This window comes from Myotis daubentonii, chromosome 17, assembly GCF_963259705.1.
Source record: "Myotis daubentonii chromosome 17, mMyoDau2.1, whole genome shotgun sequence".
NCBI classification, from domain to species: domain Eukaryota; kingdom Metazoa; phylum Chordata; class Mammalia; order Chiroptera; family Vespertilionidae; genus Myotis; species Myotis daubentonii.
In genome coordinates this window covers 24,057,780-24,077,981 of record NC_081856.1, presented here as the reverse complement: position 1 = coordinate 24,077,981, position 20,202 = coordinate 24,057,780, and the positions used below count along the sequence as shown (strand labels likewise).

Sequence of the window (20,202 nt, the reverse complement as noted above, 5' to 3'; positions counted from 1 at the left end):
GATATTATAGCCCTGGCTGGTTTGGCTCAGTGGATAGAGCGTTGGCCTGCGGACCAAAGGGTCCCAGGTTCAGTGCCAGTCAAGGGCACCTATCTTGCTTGTAGGCTCCTTCCAAGCCCAGGCCCTGGTTGGGGCTGGTGCAGGAGGCAACCAATAGATGTATTTCTCTCACATCCATGTTTCTCTCTGTCTTTCCCTCTTTCTCCCACTCTCCCTAAGAATCAATGGAAAAATATCCTCCACTGAGGATAAATAAATAATTAAATAAATAGAAAGATATTATATATGGGAAAGGTTCCTTGATTCGGGTAAAGGACAAATCTTAAATGCTCATCTGCCTAAATGGAGTTTCTAAAAGAAAACATGTATTTTTATTATTAAAGGAATTATCCATTATTTACACATTCCAGACCATTTACAAAGTATTTAAAAAACAGCTTAAATGAAATAAAGGGAAAACAAATGAACCAGATTTAATGGTGTGATATGGACAGCAGGTAGGCTGGCATTTGTTAGGAAATCTTGCACACACACCCCTAAAATCTATCCATCTCATCTTGCATAACCAGAACTACTGTTTTCCAAGAAAACTCCAGTCCTCTGAATTGTGTGCTAATGATGATGATGAAGAAGTAGGAGAAAATGGCTGCTGGGAAACAGAAGCCCATTGTAGACAGGTGAGGACATAAGTAGGAGAGCACTGGTAAAAGTCATCTAAAAAAGTAAGTTTAAAGAAATCTTGAAAATGATGTCAGTCAGCTTACAGATTATATCTGCTGTGATGGAAGGAAGTGAAGATGGGAGACAGAGGAGGAAGGTGGGAGGGGGGAATCCAAACCTGAGCCAATTGCTGTGTTACAGGTCTTGCCTTGTCTTATACCTGTCTCTACCCCACCTCCAACCACCAACATAATCATTCAGTTTCTTCATGATCCTTTTCTTGGATTTTCTAAATGCTTTTCAGGTTAGGTTATATGCAAATGCCTACCAATATAACACCACTCTTGACTACCTTCCTCCATCACAGAACATCACCAAGTTTGGCCAGTACTATGAGATTTTTCTCTTTCATCTACACATTGGATATTTGACTCACTCACTCTTCCGCATATTTTTCCTTTAGACGTAATGTTACTATGGCCCTGGCACCAGCAATTACTGAGCCCTAACTACACAGTCCTCCATTTTAGACTAAGCTCAAGTATTTTGTTAAGCTTTCTTATAAAAAATAAAGACTTAGTGAAAGTCGGGGAAAGAATAAGCAAGAACAAAATGTTCCATTCTCTGTGGAAGAGATGACCTAACAAAATAAACTTATGCAAGGCCTCCACTCTACCTATAATAATAAAAGCATAATATGCTAATTAGACTGGACAACCGAACGTCCTTCTGGACATCCTTCCAGGCAAAGCCATGGCAGCTGCAAGGGTGATAGGGGCGGCTCCTTCCCCTGATTGCCTGGTTGCCTCCTGCAGAGGGAGGCCATACTGCAACTTAGGCCCCCTGAGGGCTCCCAGACTATGAGAGGGGACAGGCTGGGCTGAGGGAGCCCCCCAGTGCATGAAAATTCTTTATAATAAAGTTTATTTATAATAAAAACAAAAGACCATTATGTTATTTCATACTTCTCAAACTCACACCCCTAGGAGAGGAGTGATATGCTAGGGCAGTAGAACTCTAGACTATCATGGACTATCTTCCTGGAACATAGAGTGGCCTCAATTGTAAGTGATTTAAAGTATCATATTTACGTTAAGGCAGGCATGGATGTGTTATGGAACATAATATAAATCTATATATTTCTTTTTTAAAAAACATATACTGTATTGATTTCAGAGAGGAAGGGAGAGGGAGAGAGAGATAGAAACATCAATGATGGAAGAGAATCATTGATTGGCTACCTCCTGCATGCCCCTACTGGGGATTGAGCCCACAATCCAAGCATGTGCCCTGACCGGGAATCAAACCGTGACCTCCTGGTTCATAGCTCCATGCTCAACCACTGAGCCATGCCAGCCAGGCTACATATTTCTCAAAGATGAAATATCAGCCCTCTAAAACCTAAGTAGATTACAGAAGTACTTCTGGGGTCCTCCTGGTATAAATTCATTAGGGTACTTGCATAGAAAAATTTGAGGACTTTGCTATGAGGATATTTGAAGATTCTAAGATACCTTCAAAACTGCTGATAGACATTTCTGAATATGTTTGGACACTTAAACAGGCATCTCACATCCTATATAATAAAGGCATAATATGCAAATTGACCCCAACAGCAGAACGACTGGGAATGACTGGTCACTATGACACACACTGACCACCAGGGGGCAGACGCTCAATGCAGGAGCTGCCCCCTGGTGGTCAGTGTGCTCCCACAGGGGGAGCTCTGCTCAGCCACAAGCCAGGTTGATGTCTGCCAGTACAGTGGTGGTGGCGGGAGCCTCTCCTGCCTCCTCAGCAACGCTAAGGATGTCCTACTGCAGCTTAGGCCTGCTCCCCACTGGCAAGTGGACATCCCCTGAGGGTTCCCGGGCTGCCAGAGGGATGTCTTATTGCCAGCTTAGGCCCAATCCCCTGAGGAGCGGGCCTAAGCCAGCAGGTGGTCATCCCCCGAGGAGTCCCAGACTGTGAGAGGGCACAGGCAGGGCTGAGGGATCCCCCTATGTGCACAAATTTTTGTGCACTGGGCCTCTAGTTTACTAATAACAGTATTTAAATTTATCACTGAACAAGAAATGCCAGGAAAGTGATTACAAATAACTTTGGATGTTAATTCAGCACATATACTTCTAAGACGACACAAAGCATTAATATTCATTGCTAATGATTGGACTTAGTTAAAAGAAAGGATTTTCAGGGCCCTGGCTGATAGCTCAGTTGGTTAGAACATGGTCCCAATATGCCAAGGCTGCAGGTTTGATCTCTGGTCAGGGCACATACAAGAAGCAATCAGTGAATACATAAACAAGTGGAACAACAAATCAATGTTTCTCTCTCTCCCCACTCCCCTTCCCTCTCTTTCTCTAAAATCAATAAATAAAATACTTTAAAACATTAAAAAAAAGAATTTTAAGGTAGACAACAACACTCCCGCATGCTTTAAGAAGTTAGATTTTTATATAACTCAACCTTTTGGCTAAAGCATAAAACTTCTAGATGCTTATCATTCATCTATAATTTGAAAAGTCATCAAAAAATGGATAAATACCTGATCATGTAATTCTCCCAGGTAGTCTTCTCTGATGCATTCTTATTAGTGTAGGACATTATCCCACTTACTATAAGCAATTTGAATTCCACCCAATTTCTCCCAACCCATTCTCTATAATGACAACAGCCACCTTCCTAAAACACAGGCCTAAACAAACTGTCCCTGGTTCTCTCCCTGTTCTTATTCCAGTGAGCCTCTCTTCCGTCATTAAGTCCCATTTCTCTATCACTACAGATACCTCAGGCTCAACCCAGGTACATCAGATTACTCCTCATATAGCCCTTGATGTCCGACTTCCCACATGTTTCCTCACTTTATGTCTTTTGCTGTCTTTTACTAGAGAGAAACTTTTTATTCATGAAGAATTGGTGTCCATATGTATCTCAGATATCAAAATTCTGCCACTCAGTGTGTTTCTATTTTTGCTCTAACTCTGAGAAAGCAAGAGCCACATCTAATGTTTAATTATAGTGATGATACCTAAGCTAAGAAATATGCACCTCCGCTTCCAGGCTATAACACTCTGCGTTAAGACCAATCACATTAGTCTTATTGTATGTGTTGCTTCTTATTTTAAGTTGCCGCAAGTGATTTTGAAAAGAGAGAGAAAGTCTAAAATATAATTCAAAAACTAGGACTCACTTTCCCCATAACCATTGCCCAAATTTGAAGGCCAACTTAAATGCTATTTCCTCCAGGAAGCAACCTGGATTCCCTCACTTCAACTCATTGCTTCTCCTTCTGTTCCCCATAGCACTTGGACCATAGCCTTCACACCACATCAGTCACACTACAGCTGTGTTATGGTTATTTGTGTTCCTCTCTTGATTAGCCATGTGGAAGCAGGGTCCACAGGTTACTCATCTCTGTGCCTCTCAGTCCCCCTACCCCCACCCCCAAACCCTCAGCATAGGGCTTTGCACACAGTTGGTGTTCCGTAAATGCTTTTCAATTTCTAAAAATGAATTAAATGTGTCTTATTAACAAAGCCCAGAGATTCTTTAGAAGTGCATTCCAAATAAAGAACCCTATTTCTAAGCTAAAATATTCTCATTTCATCCCTGTGCAAATATTTGTTTGGGGACTGCATTAGAGCTACCTGAAAATAAGAAGTTATAATGGAAACGGTGACACAGCCTTAAGTGAGGCAACTGAAAATAGGAACTACTTTAATACTTTTACTGAAATGTTCTCTGCTTGATAAAGTTCATTACCAGAATATCATCTTTAAAAGTGAAATGCATTCAGCTGAGCACGTTTTTTTCATTTTGTAAATAGATTTTTCCTTGCCTGAGCTCTCAGTACAAAGTACAAAATAGTCTTCCATAACATTAGAAAAATGTCACCTCATACATAAAGTTAAATTTTTTAAATAAAATAGATTTTCTTCTTTAGCATTTTAAAGGTACAGAGGAACCTTCATATAGCAATCACCCTGGACTGCATACTATATTAAGGGCTGAATCATCTGCCTGCAATGTGATATGTTCTAAAGTGTGTTGAGATAACATGTTAGAGACCAGAACAAAGTCAAGTCCCATGGGATATCCTAAGGCTATAAAGTCACCATCTTTTCAACATCATCCTACTTATTACTGTGGTTCTATTTAAAATGACCCTGGCACTAATCTTTTTCTCGCCTCTTCAAAAATGACATACTAAAGTAGCTATATGCTAAATTTACAACCCAAATGCCAAGTTTTCACATCACATCAAATGAAAAATTAGACATAGCATGCTTATTACAATTTTTTTTCTTTTATATTAATAAGTTCTGGACCAGTCTGGGGTTGTTGTAGCCAAAGTTACCTTACAAAGTAAGCTTTGCCCCATCTTGACAATCTCACCTGTATTGGTTTAGATATCTTAATAAGACAAATGGTATAGCATCACCATTGCATCTTGGCAAAGAAGTGATGGCAGAAATTAATCTTTGACCTTTACATTTTCAGCCAAGGAGTCACTTTTCTAAGAAATGAACATTCATATATTTATTAATGTCATTTTACAATAAGCATTGTATTTTTAACCAAAACTCAGATACAATTTTTAAGAAAAATGTAGAGACCATTTTCTGAACTTCCCACCTCTCAGAAATATATCCTTCTTCTCCATCCCCCCTCCCCCAAGACCTTTTCTAAAGATTGCAAGTTATAGAAAGACAATTGACCTCAGTACATTTTTCCACTGGCTTACATTTTTTTTTCTTTCTTTTCAAAGTATTCTTTAGGGAGGAAAAAAAAAAAAGGAAAGACAAACACTCTTCATATAACAAGTGCCATAAGAAAAATATGTTCTGGCAGACTTTTCCCAACTTGTAGCTGAAAAAAAAAATTTACATCATCCAAGTATAAATGCAAAGAGTAAAAGAAAGAAATCTCAAAATGGATTTTTGTCCCACTTTCAAACTCCAAGGCTAAGGGAACACAAGTGTTTCACGTCAGAAATGAATAACGAATGACTTCAGTACACATACATCTTTCTCTTTTTGGAAAAAATGCACATAAAAGAGCATTTTTTGGCACGGCTGACCTGCAGAGATATGGAGCTAAGCAGAGTCATGAATTCACTCACTCTGATATGCACACATGATACGCAATTAAAATCTCCATTCACATTCCTGCCGGGTTGTCAATCATGAGGAAAGCCTTTTTGACAACATTCAGCGAAGCGTACCGACTAACCGCTCAACAGGAACTTAAACAGTAACAGCTTTTGTTTCTAGCAAGAATGAATTTTTACCAAGATTAGGTTCTGTTTCTAAGAAATCATTATGCTCTGAATTTTAGGACCTTTCATTAAAAATGAAAATGTGTCAGAAATATTCTGTATGGCAATCTATGTGATGTAATATCTAGAAAATATGATATAAAACAATTCTAGCCTTTTCAACAGGGGGAGTCTTTTTTAACTTTTCCCGTTTAGAACAATGAACAGTGATCTTATAAAGCAGTTCACTGGCCGCAAAGGTGACATTTCTAATTCATTCTGAAGTTTTTCACTAGGATTTTAAAACTTTCGAAATGGGTTGGGACTCTAATCTCACTTGAAAAGTGACAGACCACTTTATAAAGCAATGGGGAAGTGACTTTTTTTAATGAAAAGAAGAATATTTACAATATATAGTTGATGTATTATAGAATTATACACCTGAAACCTATATAATTTTATTAACCAATATCACCCCAATAAATTCAATTTAAGAAGTGTAAATAGAAAGATACACATAAATATTTAGCATGTCAGAAATATTGCATGTATCAAACCTTTCCATTTACGAAACTCTATAGAAAATATGATGCACACAAATTCTTTCCAGATGAACCCAGAGGGTACTCTGCTCATAACTTAGTTTCTGTTGAACATCTAATCAAAGACTGTGCCCTTCATAATAGCACATTAGTGTGCTTTAAAGTCATAAATCCATAAAAACAGGGCCCTGTACAATTGAATACAGGGTGCTTGTTAATCTGCTGCTGTGTCTGTTTTTGAGCAACTAACCTTGGATTACAAATTTGAAACAAGTTAATACTATCAGATACTGAAATATTTGTCTTCTTCCTTATCATGCTCTGTAGCTGAGAGAGCAGATGCATCCTGACCATTAGCAGTCATGACAAATTGCCTTGCTAATGAACGTTACACACTGAAAGTGCCATAACTGATTAAACTACAATTTCCCACTACCAGATAGAGGGAGAGCTGGGGACTCCAGCAGTGGGCAGCTCTGATATTCTGCCAACAGGCCTTCAGGGCACAGTGTGATATTTAGAAAAACACTCTAAATTCCATATGAACATCTTCTAAAAGCCTATTGTATACAACAGGTTTTTAAAGAACATTAGATAAAACAGCTTAGGTTGTAGCTGATGAGCCATGAAAAATGGATGTCTTTTAACTATTTGGTATCCTTGCAAGCATGTGTTGAGGGAGATTCTGTGTGGGTTTTTCTCTCTCTCTCTCTTCTTCCCTTTCCCCGCCCCCCAAGACATTGCGTGCGCTTTGCATTTCACATAAAATCTTTCTTTTGTCAGTTCCTTTGTTGGTGCAAAATTGGCAGCAGTTCAAATTCAAAGTGCTCCTATTCATTTACTGACCAATGTCATGCTAGTTCACATCAGCCAGCGAGCTAAGCTCTAAAAACATAAAAGACTTGCTTCACCACTGACGAATAATGTGTACATTTTTACAGAGCTTAAACCTTAATGCTTTCCCTGAAACTAACAATACAGTATATCTTATCATTCCTTTTTCACAAGCAGGCAGCTGCTGAAACGCTTGCCACTTCAAAATATCAATTGCTTGCCAGAGTTTCCCTCAACACACCCTGTCAAACTCATGTATATTGTGAATGAAAATGGTGCAGGGCTGGAAGCTAGAAATTGTGTCAAATTCTGCTATAAGGGTATGATGTGCAAAGAACAATGTATGACAACCGTAGAGACGACAAACAATGGCACTGGAGCCAGGGACTTCATAGATCACAACTGCGCCTGTACATATTTTATTGTGGGCATTATATATTTAAAGCATGACAAATGTACCATTGTACATTATGTGCAGCACAAATAGAAGCTCCGCCCCCCAGTTTGCCTTCTGCATCTCTCCTGATGATGGAAACAGCTGAGTTTCATTCCTTTTCCTTTTCTTAAAACACTTAAGGTTCTCAAATCATAAAGGAAGAAGACACACACGCAGGGTTATCCGAATGATGAGTAATAGAAAACAGAAGACAATAAGACAAGATGAGAAAATGAGATCTTGTTCACTTAACACTTTGGCTCTTCTCTGAGCACACAAAAGCAAGGATTACCTTAACAGGAACAGAGGGTGTCAAGAGGACTATACTACCACTGTGCCTAGAAATTGTTGTCTACCTCATTTTAATGCAGATAAGTGCGGACGTATTGATTTGCACAGTGTTCTGGCCAAATGGAAATCCCACATGAATATGTTCTTTGTGTGCAGAAAATATGGTTTAAGAAGCTTTTACTCTTATTGCTTTCCTATGCCAAAAGAACAATTAAGCAAATAATATTTCACTACTGTATCAGGTTTATAAACTAACACTGCTTCCTGTCTGTTTAGATTTTTAAATATCCCTTCCCATTTCCCAAATCACTCTGTTTACTTCAAATGATCCTGGTTATTGAAAAGTTGTGTTTCTTCCAAACGTCTCCTTACATAACATGTGGAATCTGAAAACATTCTCAATGTGGAACACACCTACTTAATGATAAAGGGGTTCCGGGCTATCAGAGCCCTACACCAATTTAGTCAATGAGTGTGGCGATGGACATACGTATGGGAGGAAATTAGTTTGAATATATATTCATCTCCTCCATGACCTCGCTTAGGTAACAAAATCTTTATCACACAAGTAGTTTTGAGTGGCATTAACTGACTCTGAGGCGAAGGAAAATGACAGAAATGTATTTAAGGTGCTAGTAAACATTTTGGAAAGAGAATAGTAGGTGGCTTCGATGCTGAGGGGGTGATGACCTCCGGTGTGTTGATTAGTGGGACCATGATGCATTATTAACACACAGCAGCTGCACCTGAGCTGCTGCCATGAATACAGGGTGGAGCAAAAGTAGGTTTACAGTTGTGAGCACTCGAAATAGTTTCATTTTTGTATTATTATTTATGAATTATTGTATTATTTTCCATGTGAACAAGTGTACACCTACTTTTGCCAAAGCCTGTATAATAATAGCCTTTTATAGCCATCAGCGGAGTAAGGTGGGAGGCCTGTATTAACCACTACACAAGATTAGCACATTCTGTGAACTTTAGTAGGCAAATTATCTCTCAATAAAATATAATGTTGGTTATAGCTAAATGTAAGCATGATTTTTAAAACTTCTCAGTGAACACCAACAACTCAGTGTTTCACTACCATTCAGTTCATTATTGTCCGGTAATCGACGAAAATGTGTTCTATTGTGGGACATTCTTCTAGGAGCTGAATTTCAGAAGGCAGACTGTGTCCCTGAAGGCTGACTTTAAAATTATTTGGCATTACAAGTTCAGGGATATTAACATACATGCAAACTTTCTCTAATTAAGTAAAAATGTTCGTGAACTAGAAAAGCTGCTTTGGAATCTTTCTTCCTCTTTATTTCCTAAGCAGTTCTTAAAAGATTAGTTCTGCAGTAAATTTTTGAGCGTTACCTTGAAAAATAACAGCATAATTTATTTCAAAAAAGCTTAATTTGGGGAGAGAAAAGATTATCCCATTAGCCTTAGTAACTGAACACAGCGCAGAGAGTCCATTATGAAGAGTCTTTTATGCCCTGGCAGAAAGTCATTAACATAAAATAAATCATTAGCTTTGATATTAAGCTTCTACTGTCTGCAGGTTTCTATGATTAATGCTCATGACTGCATCTGCCAAATAATAAAATATACTTTTTGTCGAAAGGTTATCCTGCCTCTTTATTATTAACATTTCCTTTTATACAATTGTTACTGGCATTTTTTACGCTGAGGAATATTGGCATGGAAAAGAAGACTTGGGTTTTACAATGGTGTAAAGATGCCAATGCATATACATAATACGTTACCCATCATTTTTTAAAAAATTAACCATTTAATTGAGTTAAAAGACTTAAGGAACTCGGGTGGTACACAGATATGCTTTCAGTGTAATTGGACTGTCTTTCAGACCCAGTGGTTCATCCATTCATTAATCCTGCCCATTGTATTTTGCACCTCTGACCTATATATTGGAGGAAGGTACAGAGGGGCAATTCTCTTCCCTGAGAACTACAAGAGGGCGTTTTCCTCTGAAGCAGTTATTCTCAACGTTTATTTGATCGTTTCCACTGCAAAACAGGCAACAGCTCCCATCAGTAGCATCTCTTATTAGGTGCATTGACTCTCAACATGGAGAGGGGGAAAGAGGCCCCCTGTGGGGCTTACCAGTATCCAAGGAAGGGAGATTACAGACTGTATCTACACATACTCCATCTCCCCAAGTTCGCCTTTGACCCTATAGAAAGATTATCCCTTCCTAAAAGAATCACTAGTTCTACAACTTTGGAAAACACATTCTACTAGGGTAGCAGAAATAGAAGAAATGGCTTGAGAATATAGTATTTTTCTAGGGCCTACCATTATTTGAATTTTTGAATGTCTTTCACCACAGGATTTCAAAATAATCTATCTCTGTTGACTCCTAAATTCTCAGCAGGCTTCCTGATACAAACATAACTTATTTTCTCTAGGGGAAGCATAGAAGATTGGGACACCAGTGGATTAAGGTTTTAGTGTCAGAAGTTTTAGCAGACAGAGACTGAAGAAAGGCTTCTAAAGAGAAAGAGGAGCAGACCATATACTTTCACAGGACTATTTATTTTGCCTAGGGAGTAAGTCAACACAGCTCTAAGAGCCCTGAGTTTTTATCTTCAAGCTTCTACAAAAAGGAGTCCTTTCTTGAGAAAGGCCGATGATTTTCCTCGGAAATATCTAGTTCTTTAATCTTCCTAGGTTATAATATGTCCAATTAAAGCCCTTCTGTTGTGAAAGCATCTTCTCCCGTGAAATATGGCTCATTTTCTTAAAACGAAGTGGAACGCCTAGTGACTAGTAGAGGCATTCCTACTAGTCACTAGGAGTTCCTTTATTGTTCTTGTACACATGGATAGGTTCTGCCAGATGTGATAAATTCTCACGTACTTATGGCTACAAATATATAAAGGACCATGAGAAACACATTAAAACACACACACACTCCACACACACACACACACCTATTTCTCTGACTAGGTCACACCCAGATAGAGTATCAAAGACTTTAATCAAAAGGCATTTTATGCAGAAGCTGACATTAACACTAATGTGGGTCAGATATGTATAAACTGTAAGTCTACATGGTAACTTGAAATACTTGATATTTTCTTGGTCACTAGTAAAGCTTCTACCAACCAACTATGGCCTGAGTTTAATTAGGGGCCCTTTCAAGAGAGTTTCATAAAAGTACATAACTCGGGAATGAAAAACAATAAATACTTGGCTAAAGCAGAACCACTAAAAAATCCAAAGTGAAAAACGGACAGACAGAAAGGCATTATTAGTGACATTGGTTTTATGATGTTTAGTATTATCCTATGTAATAAAAGCCTAATATGCAAGTTGACCGAACAGCGGTCACGCCACAGATCGGCTCTGATCTCCAGCCAGTCCTAGGGACCCTACCTGTGCATGAAATTTTGTGCAGCGGGCCTCGAGTAAATACATATTAGTGATCATGTTTCATGAGTGAAATGAAAATCTAAAGATAGTTTTTAAAAGTTAACTTTAAAATGTTTAACCAAGTAAGGCGAACTTTCTTGAAGAGGTCTGGGAAAATATTGGTGCCTCCTGGCATGACAGAGCACGGGGATTCTTTCTGGCATCATCCTTCCTTTTCTGATGCACCATCAATATCCAAGCACAGAGCAATATAATGTCCCCAGTTTCAAAATGAATGCTATAAGGAGAAACATGTTATGACCAGGAAAAGCGCGTTCAGGTTAATGTGAATTCCATGTCCCAAAGTATTATGGAAGAACTCACTATAATTAACAGTCTGTTGGCACTTCTGTTATAAACCACTTTTCTAAGCAGTTTATAAATCAACTGCTTTTCAAGAGAAATTGCTCTTCAGGATGAAACTTGGCATGTATGGTTTAAAACAAAAAAAAAATCCTAAACTCTTTAGGTCAGATGTGAGCTGAATCATTTCAGTGTTCCGATTTCCCAGTGGGCAGTCCATTTAACACAAATCACTATCTACTGTTGCTTCTATCAATCAGGTATCTGACTTGGAAAAATGCACCTTCAAAGAATAAGATTCATTGATAATATATCAATAACACCAAAGTGGAAGTAACTGAAAGGAAAGAATCTTTAAAATTAGTAAAAGTAAATATTCCCATATTGAAATGTTTAAATTCAAGTGAAACAATTAAGGCAGCCTTCAAACATTTCTATGGGATGCTACTTATAGGCAAGAACTAGAGTTACGATTCTTGGGGCTACAGTATTTATTAAGTATGGCTGACTACTATCTTATTTCCTCCTCAAGGTATACATTTTGAAGTCTTGGATTTGATTGTATACAATCTAAGCTTTATCTTCAATAATTGATAAAATTTTAAAATGTAATTGATAGCATTTAATCAAGTCATGATGATTACATTTCAGTTTTATTGAGATGTAAGGTGAATATTCTACCTTATGACTTCCCAGAACCCTTAAGATTCACATTCAGATAGACAAAATCCTATATAATAAAAAGCTAATATTCAAATCAACCAAATGGTGGAACGACCAGTAGAACGACCGGTTGCTATGACACGCACTGACCACCAGGGGGCAGACACTCAATGCAGGAGTTGCCCCCAGCCTGCAGGCCCCAGGCCAGCCACGGTGGGTGCCAGTGGGGGCCCCCCCAATCGCCCCACCAGTCGCCCCACAGAGGGAGGTGACCAGCATAAGCAGGAAGAGGTGGGGCTGGCAAGTGGGCAGTGCCAGGCTGGCCAAGGCAGGTGCCAGCAGGTGTCCCTCAATCGCCCCACCAGTCACCCCACAAATTGGCCCTGATTGCTAGCCAGGCCTAGGGACCCTACCTGTGCGTGAATTTCATGCACCAGACCTCTAGTGTAGAATAACAATTATCTAAATGTGATTTGTTAAATAAATTCTTTATGTTCACTATTCCCATTTCAGTTATCTATGCATATTCTGCTGAGAACACAGAAGTTAACCCTTACTAACTCTTACTGTAACTGTAACTCACTTAATTTACTGTATGCCAGCTAAAGATCAGGAGATCATAGTCCCACTTTCATACTATTTTAGTGTCTAAACCAGCCGTGGGCAAACTACGGCCCGTGGGCCGGATCCGGCCCGTTTGAAATGAATAAAACTATTGAAAAAAAAAGACCGTACCCTTTTATGTAATGATGTATACTTTGAATTTATATTAGTTCACACAAACACTCCATCCATGCTTTTGTTCCGGCCCTCCGGTCCAGTTTAAGAACCCATTGTGGCCCTCGAGTCAAAAAGTTTGCCCACCCCTGGTCTAAACTATAAATAAAGATTTCTCTCTAATAAGAGATGTTCAAAGGCCTGTTTCCAAGCTCTGTACACACAGTATTAAAATGTGGTAGGAATCCTGGCCAGGTGTCTCAGTTGGTTGCAGCTTCATCCCATACAGCAAAAGGTTGCAAGTTCGAATCTTGGTCAGGGAACATACTAGTTTTGATTACCAGTCGGGCCACACACAGGTGGCAACTGATCCATATTTCTCTCTCACATCAATATTTCTCCCTCTCTCTCTTTTTCTTTCTCTCTTCCTCTCTCTCTAAAAATCAATAAAAACATATCCTCAGGTGAAGGTTTAAAAAATGTAGCAGGAAAGGGAGAAATTGTGAGAGATTAGAAACATCCACCATAGTTATTTTTACCCTCAGCAGTATATCTCTGTTTTGTTGGTCTATTATTATATGACCCTACATCATTGGGGACTTGAGGAAAAAGAGAGCAGCCTAATTCAGGATTTTAAAAAGCGGATATGGGCCTCAGGAACTAACAGATCAATTTCCTTCACCAGAAATAAGGTCAGGTACTGGAGGAAGAATGGATGTGTTAACCAGATTATGATAACAATTGATGGTGAGAGGAAAAGGGAGCATGGCAGTCAAGATAAACACAATGGTGGGTTAAGTACTGGAGGAAAGGGAGGAGCATTCAGATCATAGAGTACAGGCCTCCCAAGCACACACAGATTAAGATTGTGGAGGGGTGAGGAGGAGGGAGGGAAGAGGCCCCGGGCATACAGACAGGCCTGCTGCTGAAGGCAGGCGTCAGTCAAGATAGGAAGGCTCATCAGTAGTTGAAAAATATTCCCAGGGTCTTTCCAACTTTCTAATACCCTAACCCAATGTGGGAAAGCACTAGAATAAACCATCCTTCATGGCTAAATAAACTCCCCCCTCTCCAGTTCTCTAAATTATTCTTCTCTTGAGCTGAACCCATTTCCCATAAAAGCATGATGACAAGAAATAGTCCCACATACTAAGACCAACATTTGATACCCAGATACCAAAAAAAAGCCATGTTAAACTTGGAACTTTCTCTACTTCTTCTAGTCTCAAGTGCCTCACTTCTTTTCTGTTCTTAAGCCCCTTGCAACCATATCATTTTTAAAAAAGGACCTACACTAAGCAGTCAATTAGATAATATTTAAATATCAGTTTCATTTTTCTAACTAAGCAAAATATCAAAATGCTCCTTAATGTCATCATTCAGAAACTTATAAAACATGATAAACTGGGAGAATACTAAACCATGTTTAAAGTAACATTGGATAGCTCCAAAGCTCATAATTATAATTTTTGCACAGACATGTACAATTGGAATTTGCGACACTGAAATACACCACAAAGTCAAGAGAACTACATTTGAGGTTTTTGCATGATAGCTGATTCAGGGCTACAACTTGTATGATTGCTTGGTTTATGCGCTTTCTTATCTATAAATTTAATACCTATTTAAAGACCTGAAAACTTATGAAAGATGCCAGCTAATAAAACTCCCAGGGGAGTTTTAATTATACTAATGATGTCCAAAGTATCAACTACGAATTTCCCGAAGTCCTAGAAGTTATGGAGGTAGATAGGAAACTAATCAAGCGTGATGCACTAAATTGCTTATAACCTTCTCCTTCCTCCTCCTCCTTATCCCATCCTCCTCCATTTTCTTACATTTATTAATTAAAGTAGAACTAATGACTCCATCCTAATGCGCTTGTAAATCCTGTATTGTATATGTGACGAGTTTTGCCACATGAAAGTACAATACATAATACTCTACATAGGAAAATAAAAGCTCAAGGGAGATTTTGCAGGGATGATCATGAATCTTGTTTTTCTCAAAAGTTATCAGATGTCTAATGTTAGCCCTGACATTTTAATGCCGAGGTTCACCGCAAATAAGTCCTTCTGCCAATGTTTATATGAAAAGATTGCACACTGTCCTTCCTCATTTCAACAGCAAAAGCCCAATATGCCAAATGCCCATTATTCTTTACTCTGTATACAGCTGGTCTTAAGCATGGGTTTGTGTTTTGGACTTCCCTATGTCTAAATCAACCCAAGAAAGATTCAGGAACTGTTCTACAAAAGCAACCACTGAGAACAGTAAAGACCATTATTTCCTCTCCCACTGCTGGCAGAGGTCAGCATCCCTGTCATTAGCCATGTCATAACATAATTGTATTACTACTCCTTATGTGGGCAGATACTGAGCAATAACTGAACACATCACATCATTGTAAAAATGAAAAAGTGCCATTTCTTTGTCCCAATTTAGCATAAAATCAGTGAAAACAATCTTCAGAAATGACATTGCACTAAGAAACTGAAAGGAACTGTTATTACTCGGTAGGTTATATTTAAACTGATGCTCTGACATCCTCAACTAGAACAAAAAAATGGGGCTGTATTTCACAACTGAACTCCAATTGTGAGCTCCTGAGATCCAATTTATTTGTGTAACATTCAGTTCAATGAAGGGATGCAATGTTACTTAAAATAGTCTTAATTAGATGAAGCAGGACTGTGGTACCCATCTCTCAATGTGTGAAATATTACCCTGCTTTAAGTTACAAGAGGTGGAGTCTGGGACTTGCAGCCTGCATGCTTCTGTCCAGTCCATGAGCTACACTGCATCTCAAAGGCTGACCTATATACAGCAACAGCCATCCGTCCTGGCTGTTTGTGGAAGAGATGCCTCGCACAGTTGCCATAGCCAATATCACTGGCATTGTCCTTACTTTCTCCGGCAATGGGCTATGTAAAAATGGAGGCCGGTTTGCACAGTGATGTGTTCCTAACGTAATGCGCTTTTGCAACAGAGCGGTGCAAGATTAAACTGTTTCCACAAAAATTCCTCCTACAGAGTTTATTAACTGAAAAATATAAAGAGGCATTTTGGCAATCTACAGAGCAGCAGCGCTAGAAAGTGTTAGCGGAGTACAACCACCACACTTGAGTTTAGAAAAGCTTCAGGAAGTGGATATTCATTTTCTCTATTAGGGGGTCTTCTGACACTGGGAAAATGGCATTGGGGAAACTAGTTACAACTGCATGATGCTGAAGCGCCGGAAGATACTAGTTCTGCTGGGATTTTGCGCACCAACTTTAAGTAAAGTGTTGACAGATTTAAAATAAAGATAATTAGTAATTTATGATCTTATCACTCTATTAAAAACACATAACCTGATAAAGTGACTGTTTCTTGTAATGAACTGCATACTCACTGCGCCTCTGAAAGATACAAGGTTTACACTGCAGTCTTGTCTCTTTAAGGAAGTCTGCTTCAAACTTGTTTTTACTAAACGTAGACACAGATTTCTTATTTCATCTCTTCCAAACTTCTGCCCATCCCTCAGATCCTTGCAAATCCACCCAAGTCATTGCAAAAAAATGAAGCTAGTTGACTACATTAGAAGTAGTTAAAAATGTGGAACGGGACAGAAATTTTGTACCAATGGTAATCAAGATGGAGTAGGAAATACTATGCCTGGGCTTTCTGGGGCCTAGAAAATCTACTCAGGACGTCCAATATAATCAGGGCTCAGTGACAAATGCATCTGATGGACCGCTACACAGAAAAGGGCAGGAGAAAAGGTCCTGTGAGAAACATTTCATGAAGTCTCTTCCTACTATGACAAGTACATCTTATGCCTTTGCTTCCTTAAAAATCCATTATTCCCTGGATAAGTTAAATAGAAGACTGGCAACTAGTCTATAGAAAGGGTTACTAATTTGCATTTAAAAAGAACAGTTTGCTCCTCATACACAGGGTGACTTAAAAGGAACTTCAGTGAGCTGGTCAAGAAATTCTGAAGACTTTCTAAATTAATTTATTCAATTCACAGCACAACTCACTAAAATTATTTAAAGCACTTGATTAGAAACTGATTTAATATATTGAAGTAATTCTTGATTTTATAAAACATTCGGCTTGTACATTACATTTGACCCCCCTATCACAAGAGTGACGACGGAAACGTGTATCCAAGTCATTACCCTCTTTTTGGAGCCTAACATCACTGATAAATTTGGTAAGATGTGTCCGGAACCATTGCCAAAGTGGTTCTGAGCTTTTGGTTCAGTAACTACCGTGGAATATGTCAAGATAGGACTGCTACTTTATTATTATTTTGTATTCATACTAGTAAAAGCGTCCTAAGCAAAATTAAATGCTACAAACACAAAAATACTCACTCACGAAGGCAAAACGTATTTTAGAATAAAAGAACTATGTTACCAACTAATTATGAAACTTCAGCACACAAAATTCTCTTGCCAAAGTTCCCAGTGCCTTCCAACTTGCCCCCAGCTAAAGGGGTCCCTGTGTGATGAACAGCCTTTCCGCCTTGCCCAAGACCAGATCTCCCTTGTTTCAAACTTGCTGGAGCATCACAAACACAACGCTCATCCCTGTTACTGGGTCTCCCACTGTACACAGCATCGAGGAGCTTCTCCGTGGGGTGAGAGCTGTGGCTCACTTAGCTCACAGCTGTGTGTGTGTGTGTGTGTGTGTGTGTGTGTGTGTGTGTGTGTCCATTGACCAAGTCGATTGAGTGGTGGGGAACCCGGGGGCTGAGGATGCAGCGTGCTAAATACCTGTGTATCACGTTTTTTAAAAAGCTGTTTGATGATGACTCGCCACCGGGCAAATGTTAGGGAGTCCCACCGATTTATCCAGTGGAATTCACTGAGGGGCCAACAGGGAATTGCTTGCAGGGACTGTGAGTATCGGGCAGTTTAACCACCAAGCTAGGGCTGGGCATCGAAACCACTCGCCCAGCGTTTCAGAAAACTCAGTTCTCCCCGCCGATGTCCACCCGGTGGGACAGCTGAACACGTCCAACAACCCCCAAACAGGGAGGGCCTGGGTCCCACAGCTGCGCTCGGGAGGCCTGTTCCTCCTTGTTCTCCCTCTCAGAGCTGCGAGTTCGAGAAGCCCAGAGGGTAACCCCTGCCCAAGCAAGCACCCTGACTGCCATCCTCGGGACCAGCGGAGCTCGGCAGAAGCTCGGGCAGAGGTTCCCAACCTGAGCCACCCGCTGGGTCAGCCTCGCCCCGGCCCCCTGGTCCCCCGCGGCCTGGGTGTCTGGGGTCAAGGGGCTGTGCATACAGCCCAGCCTCGGACCCAGCTCCAGCCGCATGCCGAGTGCGTGGGGGGGCTTTGGACGTGAACGCCAAGCGCTCGCCGCGCTCCTAACAAACTTGCCATTTCCGCGCGCACCCCCCAAGCGGAGCTGTCCCCGAGACCCGGCTCCCCAGCTGCACCCCGGCCCGCACCCCGGCATCCGCACACCGGGCTCAGCCGCCCAACCGGGCTGGTGAAAGAAAACAAAAGAGTTGTGGAGCAATTTTCCCGGCGGGGGGGCAGAGGTGTCTCCGGGGTCCCTGCACCCCGACTCCCGGCTGCTCCCCTGGCAACTAATCCCGATCGGGGAAGCGGTGCCCCGAGCCCCCGCTGTCTGTGAGAAGGACGTAGGTACAGAGAAGGGGAAACTGGAAAATCAACTGAATTCTCTCGTCTCTGCCTCGGTTCCGGGACACCAGACACACCCCCAAAGTACACCGTGGTTTTCTCCTAATTTTTTTTTTTTAAAAAAAAAACGCCCCCCGGCAAACCGAGGCAGGGATCCTTAGTCGCGAACAGCAGGAAGGAAAAGATCCGAGCAAATCGTGTCACTTTCCGCACAATCGCTGTGCTTGACAAACCCCCCGAGCCGCTCCGCAATATTTACTACCGGAGCGCACGCAGCTGCCGCGGCTGGCGAGCCGAGCGCCCGGGACTGGCCTCCGCCGCCCGGCCCGCCGCCGCCGCGCTGGCCCGGCCGCGCCGCCCCCCTCCCGGGATCCAGCAGCGAGAACACGGCGGAAACAAAAGCAGAGCGTTCACCTTGTTGCAATAGTAGGGGTCCAGGCAGGGAGAAGGTCCCAGACAGGGCGCGTCGGGCGCAGCGGCGGGCTGGGCTGGTGGTGGATAGAATCTTACGTCCATTTCACTCTCACATCAAGCAACTCCTTCTCTTTGCCTTTTTTTTTTCTTTTAAAAAAAAAGTGTTCAGCAAAACAAGCTTAGACGGAACAGAGAGAGGTGTCTGGACTCAGGAGTAAAAGAAACACCTTCCTTCCCTCACATCCGTTTGCGGTTTGTTTAAGAAGAAGAGGAGGGAAAAAAAAAAAGAAGAAAAAAAAAAAGAGGGGGGAAAAGTGCTCAACTCTCCCCAAGCCGCGGCGCGCACCCGTCCGCGCCGAGCGCGCAGCCAGCTCCGCTGCCGCCTCCCGGCCCCGCCGCCGCCACCGCCGCGGCCGCCGGGCAGGTAACTTCATGCGCTCATTGTCCCCCCGCCCGTCCCCCCCATCCCCGCCTCCAGCGCCCCTGGCCGCCCGGCACACGCGTCCGCGCTCGGGCTCTAAGTACGGGGCGTTTGATGGGAGTCTCTGAGTTGCTCTGCTTTTAGTTTATTTTCTCCACCTTGGAGGCCTGGGATGGTGGCGGGGAAGGGGGTCGGGGTGGAAAGCTGGGGACCAGGCGTGAGGGTAGTGAGCGCCCCGGGCCGGCTCGGGTGGGTGCGCCGCAGGACGCGGGCTGCTCGCGGCCCGATGGCTGCTGCTCAGGCCGGGGGCCGGAGGAGGGAGGAACGGGGAAGCGGGAGGACAGCGCGGCTGGGCCCGGGACGAGGCAGCGGGACCCCAGGGAACCTCCGCTGTGCCCGAGCCTCGCGACTCCGGACAGCGCGCGGTACACAAAGGGGCTGGCGAGCCAGAGGCGCTGGCGGCCGCGGGGCACGGCGGGGAGCGCCAGCAAGGGGGCGCTGTGGCGCACCCCGCCCCGCAGCCCCGCCCCCGGGACCGCCCCGGCCCCACCCCGCTCCCACCGCCCCTCCACCGGCTGTCCACTTCCTTCTCTTC

At 41.8% G+C, this 20,202-nt stretch overlaps 1 protein-coding gene across 2 annotated transcripts in view; it reads right to left on the bottom strand.

The window, feature by feature from the left end:
• TOX (thymocyte selection associated high mobility group box) overlaps positions 1-19,612 on the bottom strand; it is a 299,605-nt gene extending 279,993 nt beyond the window's left edge. Inside the window, exon 1 of one of the 2 annotated variants that reach the window (XM_059673126.1) lies at positions 19,187-19,612. In XM_059673126.1, the coding sequence (XP_059529109.1) occupies positions 19,187-19,288 (102 nt within the window). In that variant the 5' untranslated portion in view covers positions 19,289-19,612. The remainder of the gene's footprint in view (positions 1-19,186) is intronic. The other variant, XM_059673125.1, reaches the window with a different exon arrangement.
• Positions 19,613-20,202: the final 590 nt, after the last annotated feature.